We start from the raw sequence: 16667 nt of genomic DNA on the forward strand, positions 1-16667 counted from the left end.
ATTGTTGGCCGTGTTCGGCTCGTTTACATTTCGAGCTTAAAAATTTGTTCATGTTCGACTCGTTAGGCTTAACGAGCGAGCCGAACACGAGCTGCTTAACGAGCCGAACACGAGTCGTTCACGAACAACGAGCCAAATTGATAGCCCTAGGGAGCATCTTGGTGGCAGGACACTTGCTCTTAAAATAACGAGGCAAGACTTCTACTAGCCCACGATCAAACAAGATGCATTAGAGTTTGTTCAAAAATGCAAGAATTGTCAACTACACTCCAATCTCACGCATGCACCGTCAGTAGAACTCACATCTTTTCTGAGTCCTTGGCCTTTTGCCCAATGAGGGGTAGATATCATGGGGACATTTCTGATAGCTACTGGACAATGAAAATTCATCATCTTAACTGTCGACTACTTCACCAAATGGGTTGAAGCAGAGCCTCTTGCCAAGATCACTGAGGCCAATGCCAAACAGTTTGTCTGAAAAAACATCATCTGTCGCTTTGGGCTTCCTGCGAAGATTATCACTGGTAATGAGACTCAATTCACTGGTAGGGTCTTCACATCATTCTGCAAGAATCTTCACATTCAGTTGGTGCACACTGCTGTGGCGCATCCCTAAACGAATGGACAGATAGAGGTGATAAATTGAACCGTGCTTAAAGGGTTGAAGACTCGTCTCGAGAAGGCTGGGGGGCAGTGGGTGGAAGAGCTGCATAACGTCCTCTGGGACTATCACAACACCGCACGAACTCCTACCATGGAAACCAAATATAACTTGTGTCTCGGCACCAAGACTATCATCCCCGTTGATATCGCAGTTCCAAACCCCCGAGTCAAGAGTTTCGCCTCAGATAGCAATGAAGAAAAGCTCCGACAACAGTTGGATCTTCTCTCAGAAATATGTGATGTGGCCCACCTCAGAGCTGCTTCCTACCTTCAAAGAATTGCTCGCCACTTCAACCGAAAGGTAGAGCCTCGACCTATCTCCATTGGTGACCTGATTTTGCATAGTATTGAAGACGCTGGTCATGGTCCCCAACGCAACAAATTATCCCCTCTCTGGGAAGGCCCATACATCGTGGCTGCCATGATCAAGCATGAAACCTTCAAACTCAAAGAATCAGATGGAAAAATCTTGCCCCGGACTTTGAATGCCGAAACATTACCGGTAGCACTTCAATTATATCATCTATGTCATATTGCATACAATGTCAATGTATCTCAGAGTTATTAAATAATATTTACTTGTTTTCTTCTACAAAAAAAAGAATATCTTTAGAAAGTGTAACGGCTCATTCACAAGTCACTTTATGCTCTTGGCCCAAGAAATACACAACTATGGTTGTATCGCAGTCAGAGCACGATCAATTCCAGAGGGATTTGATCTATCCTCTTCCAAATGGGTTAACATCACCGAGTTTTTACTTCGATAAATAACCCTAGATACGTTAACAGTCCTTGGTGGGCTACACCTGATCCATTCCACACATGTTCATAAGTGAGCAATGCTCCAGCAAACAACCTCGGATAGGTTAATAAGTCACATCACTGAGTAATACTCTGATGCATAACCTCAGCCAAGTAAAAAGCCGCTGACAATTTATCCCCACGGTAACCTTCTTACATGACATTGGACATCCAACGTATCAAGTCACTGCGATACTTCTCCCAGCACGCCGCTACGACACACTGCCACGACACGTCGCTGCACTGCAATGCGTCGCCCCGAAGCACCATCACAATTTGTCGCCACGCTGCAAGTCACCACGACGCGCGCCACAACACGTTGTCGCTACTCAACGCGTCACTGTAACGCATCGCCCCAACGCGTCATCACTCCGGGACGCATCACCACAACATGTCACATCATCACAACGCACTACTGCAACACATCGCCACGTGTCACCGCGACACACTGCCGCAACGCATCGCCACACTGCGACATATCGTCCCAATGCATCGCCGCAGCGCAACCCGTTGCTGCCACGTGTCGTCACACCGCAACACGTCGCTGCAACGCCTCGCCGTGGCGCAACACGTCGCCCCACCGCAACACGTCACCGCTACACATTGCCCCACCATGTCGCACCGCCGCAATGCACCGTCCACGTAGTGTCGCCGCGTCGCGCTGCCGCAATGCATTACTGCAACGCGTCGCCACGACGCACCGCCGCACCTCTACCCTCTCCTTCAGACCCCTATTTATAGGCTCAAAAAGAGCAATAGTCAAGAGCATTAGTCAATAAATGCACATTAATATATAAATATAAAAAACTGTGCAAACATTAAATGTTCATAAATAATAATGAATAAAAACTTTTCATATTTAAAAAAAATATTTTTTTTTCAATTTTTATTCCTTCTCTTTTGCCCTGTCAAATTCCTTTATAAAATATTATTTATTCTGTTTTAGGCGGGATTCGAACCCCCATCTCCAACATAAAACAAAAGATACTAACCAACTAAGATGAGTACAGCTTTCTATTTATATAAGAATAAAAATTATTCTTAACTAAGTAAGATATACATATTCTTATACATAAATACTGTGGATATTGATATTTTCAGACGATAAAAAAAGTTTCGCCCGAAAATAGGGGAGCAACTGATACACCATCAACAAATTTTCATCATACAACACGAATCTCAAGACATGACACGAATCTCGAGATAATATTTTGAGCAAGAAACATTCAAATCTTGATAAAAAATCATTCAGAGCTCCGATTTCAGCAAACATATAGTCCAACTGACCTGTTCAATGAGACGGATCTCATGATATGAAAACTAGCCCAATCCAAGTTAAATCAAGCCCAGATCAAATCATTAAACCACAGTTAGAAGATTTATGAATACATTTAAAAAGTCTAATGACTGTCAAATATGACAAGTTTATACTCAAATCGAGCGACTCGACAAGACGAATCCAACGAACCCAAGATCACTCAATTCAGACATCATTAAGGCACTCAAATGTTCATTAAACGCCATATGATCGAGGGAGGCTCTCAGGACCGTCTGATCAAAATGATTCATATTCCTGCATTAATTGCACCTAGAACACTATGAATAAAGTCCCATCCCTCTCATGAGAGGGAGAGGAAGTCTGGAGAGAGCCTGGGGTTTTGAGGAGAAGATGCAGCTCAACATCACCACCAATCGTCGTCGACCACCGCCGACCGTCATCAGTCATCACTAACCAAACACCGTCAGTCGACATTGTAATCTGAAAAATATAATTATCATTTCCCGTCTGTGGGACAATGAAATTTTGTAATCACATCACCACCAATCGTCGTCGACCACCGCCGACCGTCATCAGTCATCACTAACCAAACACCGTCAGTCGACATTGTAATCTGAAAAATATAATTATCATTTCCCGTCTGTGGGACAATGAAATTCTGTAATCATCAATCAATAGTGGATTTCCGCAACTGGGCCAGACCCCGTGGTTTTTCCCTAACGGGTTTTCCACGTAAAAACTTCTAGAGTCATCACCACTTTTTTCTATTTTATCTGTGTGTATGCAAACTTTCGTACAACGCTAAGACAATAATTTGTTACTCTACCGCCACAAATTTTCTAGCACGCATCAAATATGACTGATAATCTTATAAAATTACCATGAATGTAATACAAGTAGTAAGGATGACATTAATAATTAGAAAGTGTATTTTTATCTCATAATAAAAAGTAATTACTCTCCTCAAGACAACAAAAACATTATTTCTAAGCATTCAGTGATTTAACTAGTAATATTATACAAAGTAGAAGGCCTAATCTACAAGATTTTTGTACATAAACAATTTAAGACATTATTTTATCAAATTAGGTGTAATGAAATTAACATGTATTTTTATTCTTATTATTCTATAAAAATATTATATTCAAAGAAAGGAAATGCAGTACGATGCTAGCTTGATCGAGGAAGGAGGCGAGGAAGGCCAATAGAGAAAAAAAAGAAATTATATTAGGACTTCAGGAGGGAGAAGAGGAAGGAGGCGAGGAAAGCCAATAGAGAAAAAATGGAATTATATTAGGACTTCAGGAGGGAGAAGAGGCAAAGGGGAAATGGAGAGAAAGTGTGTTCTATAAGGATGAGGATAAGTGGAGCTTAGGGAGATAATGGTGATGCTCTGATCCTTCAGTATAATATATAGACAAGAATGATAGTAGTTAAAAAACGACATATAGCCGAGAAAGAAAAGAAAAAGAGTTGCGTTTTGAGGAAATCAGTTCAAACGAGCAATTTAAGAAGGCGACAAAAATGAAAGGACGAAAATGAAAGAAAAAAATTCAGACGTTACACATAATTCAATTTTATTACATATGTATCATTTTATCTATATATAAAAAATAAAATTTCACTTTTTATTGATATTTTTTATATGATATGAAAGATTTTAATGATATGTGTAAAAAAGTAAAGTTTAGGCCTTAGAATAAAAATTGGGTGGTAGTATGTAAAAAACAAATACTCCTATAGTTGTTTGAAGTTGAAGTATACCTCTCAGGTTTGCCCTTCAATTTCGATATATTTATTATCTGCGAGCGCCCGCCCTGAGTGCTTTCCTTACTCTCTTTTCTTTCGCGTTTTTCTAGGGTTTCTCAGATTCAGTAACCGCCCTACGAAACCCTAGTCGCTGAACTCGCGGTTTGAAAACTGTAATTACTAAGCCCCGATCGTCGTGCCGGCCTTCTCTTCGTATGGTTCTGGGCTTCTTTGATTGGAATGGAGTCCACCGGGCGGCTAGAACTTGTCGCCATCCACTCCAACGCCGCCAACGACGATGAGCGGCTGAACGGCGGAGATGACGCCGTTTCCTCCCCATCTGGTGAAGAGAAGGTGGTTGATGTTTCCGGTAATTCGTGGGACCTGTCTCCTTTCGAGAGACTGCCGCCTCCTTCTTCGACGCAGGGGCTATACTTCTACCACAATACTTTCCACTTAATTCCGAACTCAATAGGAGGGTTGAAGAGGCTGAGGACGCTTAAGTTCTTCGCTAACGAGATTGAGATTTTGCCACCGGAGATTGGTGATCTCAAGCAGCTCGAGAGTCTACAGGTGAAGGTCACTTTACCGGGCTTATCTGGCATTTCGTTGCAAAAGCTGAAGTCTTTGAGGGATCTTGAGCTTTGTAGGGTTCCCCCAAAGCTCACGGATTTCTCTATATTAGGGGACATATCTGGCCTCAAATGCCTCACCAAGCTTTCTATCTGCCATTTCTCAATTAGGTACTTCTTTTTGCTTGGTTTGCTATGTCTACTAAATTAGTCTGTTTCGGTTCCAGTCATATGCTGACGAGTATACTGAAGCACTATTGCATTCTACATTTTCCACTGAACACTCTTTAGCTCTTTAATTTATTTTATTTCCTTGCAACTACCGATGCCAAGTGATTGGTAATGCAAGAAAATAGATCGCACCAAGGTTTTCAGTTTCGTTTTTGGTTTTGGGTTTGGTTTCCGTCCCACTGCAAAAATCTTTTTTTCGAGTGTCCTAGTTTGCTTCGATAGTTTAGATGTTTGATTTCTGTTTCAATTTCTGCCATTTTATTAAATGGGCATTTAATTTACATACATATCGCTCAATTCTTATGCATTTATATATCTAACACTTAAAGTTTAATGTTTACATTTATACCACTCAAATCTTTCATATCACATTAAAAATACATCCATTTAACCTTTTTAAAAGTTAAAAACACATTTTCATGCATAGGGTAGGTGGCATGCATGTAAAAATTGAAGTTTAGGTGTTAGATATGTAAATAAATAAGAATTGAGTGGTATGTGTGTCTTCCTCTATTAAATCAAAACGACAAATTTAAAGTCTTATATTTAAAAAAAATATCATTGTTATAGTTTCCAAAGTTAAAATAAATCTAAGATATGAGATAATGTCATGTACATGATCACACTCTTTATACTTGTGCGTGTACTTTTATGTATTTAGTATTTTAACGTTACAATAATGCCAGACAATAAGATGTCATTAATTTTTGTAAGATGTACTCAGCATATTAACCAGTGAGGTGACTTAAACTATGAGCATGTAATGCAACATATTCTTATATTAATAATAATCATTTTATATATTTTTAAAATTTTTATCTTGATTGAACATTTAGGTGGCTGTGTACATTGTCTTTTTTCTTTTGATACAAGAGAAATTTGATTCAACAGGAAAATCTAAGGCAGAAAATATATGTTTTTTGTTACTTTAAGTTGTTTTAATAGAATTTTTTTATTACTATCCTCTTTATAAAGCAATTTTTTGGTGGTTTATTACATTGTTTACATTCATGGAAGACCATGTTCAAAACTCTCTCCACACACAGGGGAAAAGCTGTTGCATTTTCGGAATGGATTTCAATAATACCTAGAGAAGTGCGAAGCATGGTTAGAACTCAATAATATTTCACCGATTTGACATGAAATCTATTGAAACTGATTTGGAGGAAACTGATCCAATATGGTCTGTACGTGTCAGTTTCATCTGATTTTTAAAAGCCTGGATTTTAGTTAGATGCCATTGTTTAATTTGCTGCAATCTATCCTTCTTATCAAAATTTTGTTGTCCTCTATGTAAATCATCAATTTGATATTTTTTTTTGCATAATGCTGGATTTGTTCAGTTGAATTGCCAAAAACAGACTTTTCTTTCCATTTAGGAATGAGGGAATCCAATCTTCATTAAAGTTGAGTTTTTATTTAAAAAAGAAAACAATCAAGCATTTTCTGTGGTTTGTGGACTCGAATGTTTCTGTTGATTATTGTCCTGCAAATTTTTTAAGCCATTGCTTTGGCCAATTATATAAGAAATGTATACTTGTACTTTATGATGTTGTGGAATACGAATTTGTGGATAATTTGTAGTGATATCTGCTATTGTGAAAACTTATTCATATGCAATTGGAGATGAGCTTTTGTTAACTTACAAGTATTTTATTTTTGTCATTTTGTTTGTACGCTATACATTTTATTTATGAAAAATCATAACTGAAATTAAATCTTTTGAAGCGTGGAACCTGAGATTTCTTGAGAGAGAAATACCTTATGAAGACAAATTTCTAAATTTTCTGCCATACAAAAATCTAAAATCTGTTTGTGATGAGTCAGTGTTTTTTTTAGTTAAATTCTCTAGAGCTAAGATCTGATTTCAAAAACATGCCTAGGCCTGGAAAACTTTGAGTTTTTGGAGTAAAATGAAAAGCTCAAGTCAAACCCTAAACCACACTAATCTTAGACCTTGTGAAGTTTCTTGGATGAGGGAACCATCTCTGCTAACAAGAAAACTTTCATGGCATAACCAGGGCTTTTTTAAACTAAAGAGTAAGAATTCAAACTGAATTGTTGGATTTAAGGAGGTAGTATCCCATAGATTATTAATTATGTAATTTGCACCATGTAATTATTAATCATTGTTTATTATCAGGTTAAATCCTTGGTTGAGTGCACTTTTTTTTTTGGAAAGGATTTTTAACTAGTTATCTTCTGTTAATAATATGTTAATTTTTAAAATGTGTGCTTGTCATTATCATAATTTTAATTTTATATAATGTGAGGATAAGTTTTTGTCTTAGATAGTATGCTCTCTAATTTTCAAGATAATGGCCATGGGTTCGATCTTTAGCCAAAGACAGTATTCTCCTTGAAGCTACATGCATGGAGGGTACCATGTTTCATTGCCCATTTTGCGGAATTCATGGGTTTGTAATTGGACTTGTGTCCAACATATCATATAATTTATTAAAAAAGTAACCATAACTGAAGAAGAATACTTGTTACCAAAACTTTTGAAACTTTCAAAAATAAAATACTTTGATTATTGGTAATTGTTTTGCTATAATGTGAATGGTAATCATGGTTTAAATCAATTGAGGTGCATTTCTCAAGATGCTCACCAGTACGAAGCACAAGAAAAAACCTTGAGGTTGCAACTCATTGTCCTTAGTGAAGCTTGCACCCTTTTATTTGAGGCATGCACCTCAAGGTTTTATGCCTCGTCGCTTTTAAGGCATCTACTTGGAGACTTTATGCCTCAAACCTTTTGATGCATGCCCTTCAAACGATTTCTTTAAAACATATCTTAGACCATATGTTGGAATGTAGGATATGTGTTCGTACCTTGTTCGAACAATGATTTATTATATTTGGTATCATGTTTGAATTTTGTTTGATTCATAATCAAATATGGCCCGAATAAGATTTGAATATTTGTTCGGACATGTCTTGTACTATATTCAATCATATTTCGAGCAATGTTTGAACATGTTTAAACCTTGTTCGATCACGGTTCAAATAAATTCATATATTAAGAAGTTTCTCATTTTTACTATAGATTTGATGCGGGGTAGAAAATTCACGGCGATAGAGTAATGGATTATCGTCTAAGCGTTGCACGAGAATTCAACTCATACTCAGATAAAAGAAAACAGCCAGTAGAGACACCAGGAGTTTTTACATGGAAAACCTAGAAAGGAAAAAAATCCATGAGGCCTAGCCAAGCTGAAGAAATACACTACAAACTAGATATTACATGTACAGCCCCTCGTAATGGGGAAAGGGTGGAACACTCTTCAGAGTTACAACGTCTGTGCACTAATGAACTTGTTGTAAGAACTATGCGACGAACGATAGTGATTGGCGACAACCAAAGAGATGGTCGGCGGCAGTCGACTACGAGGTGATAATGGACTTCAACTCCTTTAAGCTTCAAACTTTTCTTCAAGCTTCAAGCTTTCCTCCCCCTTTTTTAAGAGAGAGAACAATTAATGCAGGAATATGAACCATTTTTATCGGACGGTTTAGAGAGCTTCTTTTGATTAGAGGGTGTTTGATGGACATTTGTGTGTTTTAATGATGTTTGAATTGAGCTATCTTGGGCTCGTTGGATTTGTCTTTGTCGAGATGCTCGATTCGAATATAAGCTCGCCAGATTCGACATGACCTTCCAAATATGCTCGAAAAGCTTCTAAAATTTGTTTAATGTCTTGACCAAGGCTTGATTTGACTCAGATTAGACCAATTTTAATATCATTGGGTCCTTCTCGTTGATTCGATCAATTTGACTATAGGTTGTTGAAATCAGACTTCCAGATGACCTTTTTATCAAAGTTTGAACGTTTCTTGCTCGAAAAGCTGCATCAAGATCCACGTCATGCCTTGGTATTTGTGTCGGATGTTGGAAATTTGTTGGTGGCATAAAATATTTAAGATTAAGATTTGATTTTTTTTAATGTGGCTTTGTGTTATTTGATGACAATTGTTCATAATTTATGATATACTCATGATTTATCTTTTATTTTATCATTTTTTTAAGGTTTTAGGGTCAGACCTTGATGTTTTTTTAAGTTTATGGCTTGTTTTGCTGAGGCAAAATGCCGCAGGTATAGATTTCGCTCTTTTAAAAATTGATAGTAGCCGTGTTATTGTAGTTCAATACTTCAATTATCATTTCTGATGTTTTGAGTCGATGCTTTAAAACTTTAAATGCGGAGTTGCTGCTATAGAAGCTGCTTTTTTCAGTCAGCTATCTTTATGTAGCTGTAAGTATTGTAAATATTTTTTTTTTGGTTGGAATATTTTGTTTGTTGTGACTACTCAGCTACAATTATAAGTTAATTTTGACATTGGGAGTATTCAATTGGAAAGCTGTAAGTTATTCATACGAATCTTTAGATGAAATTTAGTCAGTACTCAGGAAATTTGATGCAGTTTTGGCGCACAAATTTCCACAGAGCAATACTCACCTGTTGTATTAGGCTACAAATATTTGTTTTTTGAGGAAATAAGTTTTATTTTTATGATGTTTAAGTACTTATAAATGTTATTTTCAATTGATTTCTAATAAATTAGTCAAAAAAAATCAGAAATGCAAGATTTTGTTGTGATTTTGCTTCCTTTTCCATTTGCAGATACCTGCCTCCAGAGATTGGCCACCTTAAAATGCTTGAGGAGCTTGATCTTTCTTTCAACAAGTTAAAGAATCTACCTGATGATTTAGCTGGCCTAGTTTCTCTTAAATCACTTAGAGTTGCTAATAATAAATTAATTGATCTACCTCCCGGTATCTCATCTTTACGAAGCCTGGAAAGATTGGATTTATCTAATAACAGGTTGACTTCATTGGCATCTCTAAAACTTAATTCCATGGATGCTCTCCAATATTTAAATCTTCAGGTATTTCATGTTACTTTTTTTGGTGATTGCTGTTAAATTTAATGTATGGCTATAATTGCTGAATTACTTTTTAATGTTTTTATTTTAAATTTTAAAAAATTTTGACCTGAAAGCACAATGTGCAGTTTTCTATACTAAATTTTCTCTGTGTTGGAGCCATAAAACTTACCTATGTTGCTGTTTTAGTACAACAAGCTTCCCTATCATTGCCAAATCCCATCATGGATTAACTACAACCTTGAAGGAAATGGAGATGATATTCCTAAGGGCGAGGCCTGTGGATCATGCAGTAATGGTAATATTGAGAATCACTTTCTTTCTCTTGCAAGTTTTTACTACTTTAGTGGTCTAATTTTTTTTTTCTGTATCAGATTATCACAGCAAGTCTTCAGCTTTGTGCACCGAGCTTCATTCTAGTTGTCGGTGTCTTGTGTCACAAAAAAGGAAGAAAGGGTGGAAACGCCGGGATGATCTCCAACAGAGGGCTCGTCAAGAACGCTTGAACTATAGTAGGAAGTGCAGAGTTTCAGATCATACTGATGATATGTCTGTTATCATGGGTGAAGAAAGTAACTGCTGCAGATCATATGTGGTGGAAAATAGTAATTCTGAGATTCAAGTTGATGATGATGATATAAAATTAGTAGATAGTTCTGCAAAATCAAAATCTTCATCGAACAAAAATACAGGTGACGCTGAAAGTGTTAGATGTGATCTTATTAGGGAACATTCTCTTTTGCCTCAATTTGGTTGTTCTGAAAATGAAAAAGATACCAGGTTAAACAGATCAGACATTTCAGAAGGAGACGTTTGTTCTTGTAGTACAAATTCTGCTATGTCAAGCAAGGTCTATGATTGTGAATATGAGTCTGTTGATGAGCTCAATGTTATTGATAGATATTCTTTTGCTGAAACATCTAATCTAACCACAAAATCAAAAAGGCATTCTGATAAGGATCTTGACAACCCTAAACCAGCCAAGTTTCGTAAGCCCGTTGTTGACTGTTCATACTTAGCCAGCAAATATTGCGTGGAGTCCTTCTGTAGCTTTGAGGACCACCTTCCAGATGGCTTCTATGATGCAGGGAGGGATCGGCCTTTCAAGTCATTGCAGGAATATGAGCAGTGTGTTTGCATTGATTCACGTGAAGTTATTCTTCTGGACAGGTTTGCAAATTCATACTTTTCACTGATGAATTTGATGTAATTTGTTTATATTAAGTATCAGGCTTTGGCATGCATGTAATCACCTTCAGATTGATTTTTGTTCATCAGAGAGAAGGATGAAGAGTTAGATGCAATTACTCTGTCTGCTCGTTTACTTCTGTCCAACTTTCGAAGATGTAATTTAGCTCCAGCGGAAGATGGTGTGTTTGATGACTTCCCTATCGTATCAATTCTTGCTCTATTTGTGTCAGATTGTTTTGGGGGAAGTGATCGAAGTACTTCAGTTTTAAGGTTGCGAAAAAGTTTACTTGGATCCAATAAGCTGCAACCCTTTATCTGTACGTGCTCTGCTGGCAACCTTTGTGACAATAGCAAAGTTTCTAAAAAGGCAGAAGGAACTGTTGGTGGATTTGATTTCAATGAATTGTGTGAAAATTCTCTACGAATGATTAAAAAAACACGCAATTCTAGTGTAGTTCCTTTAGGGGCTATGCAGTTTGGTGTTTGTAGGCACAGAGCTGTGCTCATGAAGGTTAGCTAATTTTTGTTTTAAGTGACAGAATAATGCCCTGACTATTTACGTTGTGCAATTTTAGTACGAGAGTCTTATAAAGTGTAAAATTAGTCCTTGTATTCCTTTAATATAGCCTAAAAAAGTTTTTCATGGGGACTATGTTAGCCCTCATTAAAAAAGTCTGAGGACTAAATTTACACTTTATACACTCGTGACTGAAATGACCATTCACAAAAAGTTATGGATCAGTTTGACATTTCTCTCATTAATTTTCCATTGATTTTTTATTTACTGCAAATGCAATAGTATTTTGAACCTGAATCGGACTATACTGCTAACTCTCTTAAGAAACTTATACACACCCAATTTATCCCCCAAATGCAAGGAAGCATTGTACTTAAAAATCTATAAATGAACAATATCTTGATTAATAGAGAAAGGCATGTAGTTCTAACACAATTATGATCACCAATGTTGCAGTATTTATGTGATCGATCTGAACCTCCAGTTCCTTGTGAGCTTGTTAGGGGATATCTAGATTTTATGCCGCATGCTTGGAATGTAGTGAGGATCAGAAGTGGCAATTCTTGGAGGCGAATGATTGTTGATGCTTGCTATCCAGCAGACATACGAGATGAAAATGATCCCGAGTTTTATTCTAGGTAAGTTTTCTTTCTTTTTTTTTTTTAATTTATTGTTCATGGATTTGATGATTCTCTTGTTTAGCTTTGTACTTTGATAGATTCTTTTCTTCATATATTGAATTCAGCTTACTTGATTCAATTAAAGCAAAATATTAGCAACTTGATATCAGCGGTTAATTTTAATTTATTCCTTAATTTAATATTTTTGCTTATTTTGATAATTGCTAAAACATGTTGTCAGGGTACCTGTTTAATCAGACTTGATTTAAAATTTCTTTTTTCCTTGAAGTATCTATCATAGAATTCGCTATCAAAGGTAACATATACAGGATTTTATCAGTTTATGGTTTTACAGACTTCGTTTATTTTTTTCTAGTTGCAAGACAGAAACTGCTTGTTTATGTATTGATACATGGCATCCCAGGTTCTAGATTTTCCCCAATACTAGTTGAGGATGAAATGCATGAGAAACGGGAAGAGAAGAACAAAAATCATAATCTATCAACGCTTAGTTTGGCAAAGATTTTACCTCTTTTGATATAATGATAAAACATAAAATTCACCTTAAATGATAATTTACCGGTAGGCCAAAACTGAAAATTTGCATGAAATTTGCAATACAAAATCACATTGATTTGGTTCACACCGCTCAGTAGAAAACTGGATTGTTGTAGGCATGAACAAATTACAATCACATGTAAATTATTAATCATAAAGTATGTAGATGAAAAATTTACAAAGATAGAAGCCATAAGATTGACCAGCGCCTAATGTTAGTCATGTAGAAAGCTCACCTTTGAAGTTTGCAATACTTACACTAAATTAGAAAAATTTACATCCCGAGATACACACAGGTTTGGAGGAAATATAAAATTTTTTGAATAAGCCCAAGAGACCATGTTATAATCAAAATTGACGCGCAATGGATTCTCATAATCTTAAAATTTGGCTATACTAGCAATTTTCAGATTTGGCTAGCTTGACTACAATGACTTCTGATTTTTGCCATAATGTAATTTTGTGTCAAACTCGGACAACAAGCAAAATAGGAAAACAACACAGTAACAACAATAAGTTTTAGATAAGTGGCACGATAAAAAATATGGAAATTCAATGAAGCAACACATGAAATATGGGCAAACTTTCCCCAAGGTAGAGACATGATCTGTAATATTAAGCTTCAATCTGAACTGTAGTGCGAAAGAGAAGGAATCAATGCAGCCAAATCCCAATTGCTTTACAAAATTTTAAATAGCCGGACACAGAGTAGCGGAATCCACTCTAAAGGAAGACATTTAGGCACATGAAAAGTATAATAACAACCTTCCAAATTAGTCATTAGATAAAAAAAAACAGTTAGTTTGCAAGAATATAATAACAACCTCCAAATCAATGACTGGGTTGAAACATGGAGCTTGATATGTGATCAAACAAGGCATTGATAGAGATGAAATGAACTGATTTGAAGTCTAAACGATAAATCAAAATTAACCAAATATTTGAAACATTAGAGAATACTTCTCATTCTTGTAACATCATCATCTAAGCATTTTAAGATCAAGCTGTATTGTCCCATAACTCACATCCTGTGTTTTCCGCAAGCATAAAATTTCACTTTCCTATTAAATTATAAAATATTAAATTGCTTCAATGAATTGAACATTTGATATCTGCCAAGTCAATTTGCTCATAATTATGTGCTTCTTGTAAAATAATCCACAAATAGTGGATCATATTAACATAATCATAAGCATGCCAATCATATTAAATGCATAAGATATCTCTAATTTCAACCACAAGTAGTGGACATAATCTCATTAATTCGAGCTGCTTGTCGAATAAGATGCATACAACTTCATGATAAAATCTGGTTGTGAATCCACAAGATGATTAAAAAGAGAAGAATCATTAGTAATAGCGGGTTTATGAAATAAAATTCTAGATACAATGAAGTTTGGGCTAATATTAGGGCTTCACCAAATTTGTAATTTATAATCATTCGTCCCAGTACATATATGATTTCTTATTGTCCTACTTTGTGCACAATTAATTTCTTGAAGCTTTATGTTGGGTACTTTTTAGGATGATTACTTTATTACTTGGTTTAATATTCTTAGGTATTGTATTCATGTCAACAACATACTTATAATTACCATAATTAAAAATCAATTTTTTGTTAATGTCTTTATGCACATCATGGATATGCTATACAAGTGATTTTTTTGAACTCATTATACGTAGAATTAATAGTAAGCTTAGCAAGATCTATAGTTTTTTAATGTTAAAACTCTACGACAATTCGAATGGATTCATTCTGTAAGCCTATTGGCATATGGGCTGTTTGCAGATTCAACCATTAAATTCCAACCAAATGCATACTTTTTAAAAGGAAACCACCATCTTTATTTCTATTAACAAACATCGTTTATTCATCAATTATTCATTAACCATCCAACACTTAGCACAATTACACAAGAGGTACATACTTAACACTTAAACGAAGTGCTAAGTGTTGGATGGTTAGCCGACCAAATAATCTTGAAGAGTTCAGCAGCGGCCAATCAAAAGTAATATTTTGCTATTTGTGTTGGTTTACATCTGAGATCGACTTTAAGCCGATATCTTTTTGCTTTAGTTATGGATGGTCTTATTAGACATTTACAGGAGTATGTACCTTAGTTTATGCTTTTGGCTAATGATATCCTTCTTGTGTATAAAACGAGAGAAAAGCTCAGGAGAAACTTAAATTATGGAGGTCTACCTCGGAGTTTAAAGGCCTTCGTTTGAGTAGAACTAAAACTGAACACATAGAATCTAATTTTAATAGTAGTAGCGCTAGTGACAGAATTGTTACTTTGGGTGATCAAATTATTAAAAGCTGTGAATGCTTCAGATATCTCGGGTCTATTGTTCAAAGTGATGGTGATATTGATGGGGTTGTTATTAATGGAATTCAAACTGGTTGGTTGAAGTGGAGGAATGCTTCGGGCCGATTGTCTGATAGAAAAATACCGCTTAAACTGAAAGGAAAATTTTATAAGATGGTGGTGAGACCTGTAATGCTAAATGGCGTTGAATATTGGTCTTTGAAAGAGAAGCATAAAACTAAGTTAAGTGTTGCCGAGATGAGAATTATTAGGTGGATGAGTGGCTTTACACTTACAGACAAAATGCAAAATAAATTTATCCATGATAGGGTTCGTGTAGCTCAAGTGACAGACAAAATTAGAGAGAGTCGTCTTAGATTGTTTGGTCACATTAGACGTGACGTCGACCATCTGATGATCATCCAATTAGAATAGTAGATGTTTTAGATTCGACTTATGTTAAGAAAGGTAGAGGCAGACCTAGGATGACTTGGGCATATTGCATAAAAAATGATCTTAATTTATTAGAATTAATTGAAAATATGACACTAAATAGGATGGAGTGGAGAAAAATGATTCATGTAGCCGACCCCAGTCAATGGGATCAAGGTTTTGTTGTTGTTGTATCATTTTTTGCGGTTATTGTAAGTATTTAACAAACTATTTTCCATGGTTTGTAGTGAAAGTCACTTTTTGGATTTTGTTTTGTACAGATCATTGTATTTCCTACTTATTGTTATTGTTTAACATACTATCTTCATCGTACGTATTGAAAGTCTTTTTTTGGGTTTTATTCTGTACAGAGCACTGTGCTTCACTGTTTTTTTATTGGTTTCTGATTTCTTTTCACTTGTTTTAAAATTTATTTGGTTTCTAATAGTTCTTCATATGTAGTTAATATCAACAACTAATTTCCTTTGTTATTGTTAACACCTTTCATATTGAGATTTTCCTTGCAAATTACTAATGTGGATTAGTGCATCACATTGGTGCTTATTTTTGTGTGAAGATGAAATAACTTTGGTAAATATAGTTATTTGTTGTGCATTACTTCCATTCACTCTAAAGAGGTCCGCATGATTCTCATCATCCTCATTGGGCTTTTCTTGACCATGTTGAGAATGCTTCTATTTTCCAATAACAGGGGTTGTTAATGCCAAATACAAAATCTATAGTGTAATTGAGCTTTTGCTCCAAAGCACAAAAAAAAAAAAAAAAAAAAAAAAAAAGGGAAAGGGGGTTGGGCCTTTTAGGAAAAGATAGAGTAAGAGACGCGTTTTGGTTCTATCC

At 35.8% G+C, this 16667-nt stretch overlaps 1 protein-coding gene across 1 annotated transcript in view; it reads left to right on the top strand.

The window, feature by feature from the left end:
* The first annotated feature begins 4529 nt into the window (after positions 1-4529).
* Positions 4530-16667, top strand: part of LOC110028506 — a 32598-nt gene continuing 20460 nt past the window's right edge. Inside the window, exons 1-6 of the mRNA XM_020730381.1 lie at positions 4530-5235; positions 9921-10185; positions 10372-10480; positions 10557-11352; positions 11461-11884; positions 12347-12528. Coding sequence (XP_020586040.1) covers positions 4733-5235; positions 9921-10185; positions 10372-10480; positions 10557-11352; positions 11461-11884; positions 12347-12528 — 2279 coding nt within the window. The 5' untranslated portion in view covers positions 4530-4732. The remainder of the gene's footprint in view (positions 5236-9920; positions 10186-10371; positions 10481-10556; positions 11353-11460; positions 11885-12346; positions 12529-16667) is intronic.

The sequence above is a fragment of the Phalaenopsis equestris genome, unplaced genomic scaffold, assembly GCF_001263595.1.
Source record: "Phalaenopsis equestris unplaced genomic scaffold, ASM126359v1 Scaffold000513, whole genome shotgun sequence".
NCBI lineage: Eukaryota > Viridiplantae > Streptophyta > Magnoliopsida > Asparagales > Orchidaceae > Phalaenopsis > Phalaenopsis equestris.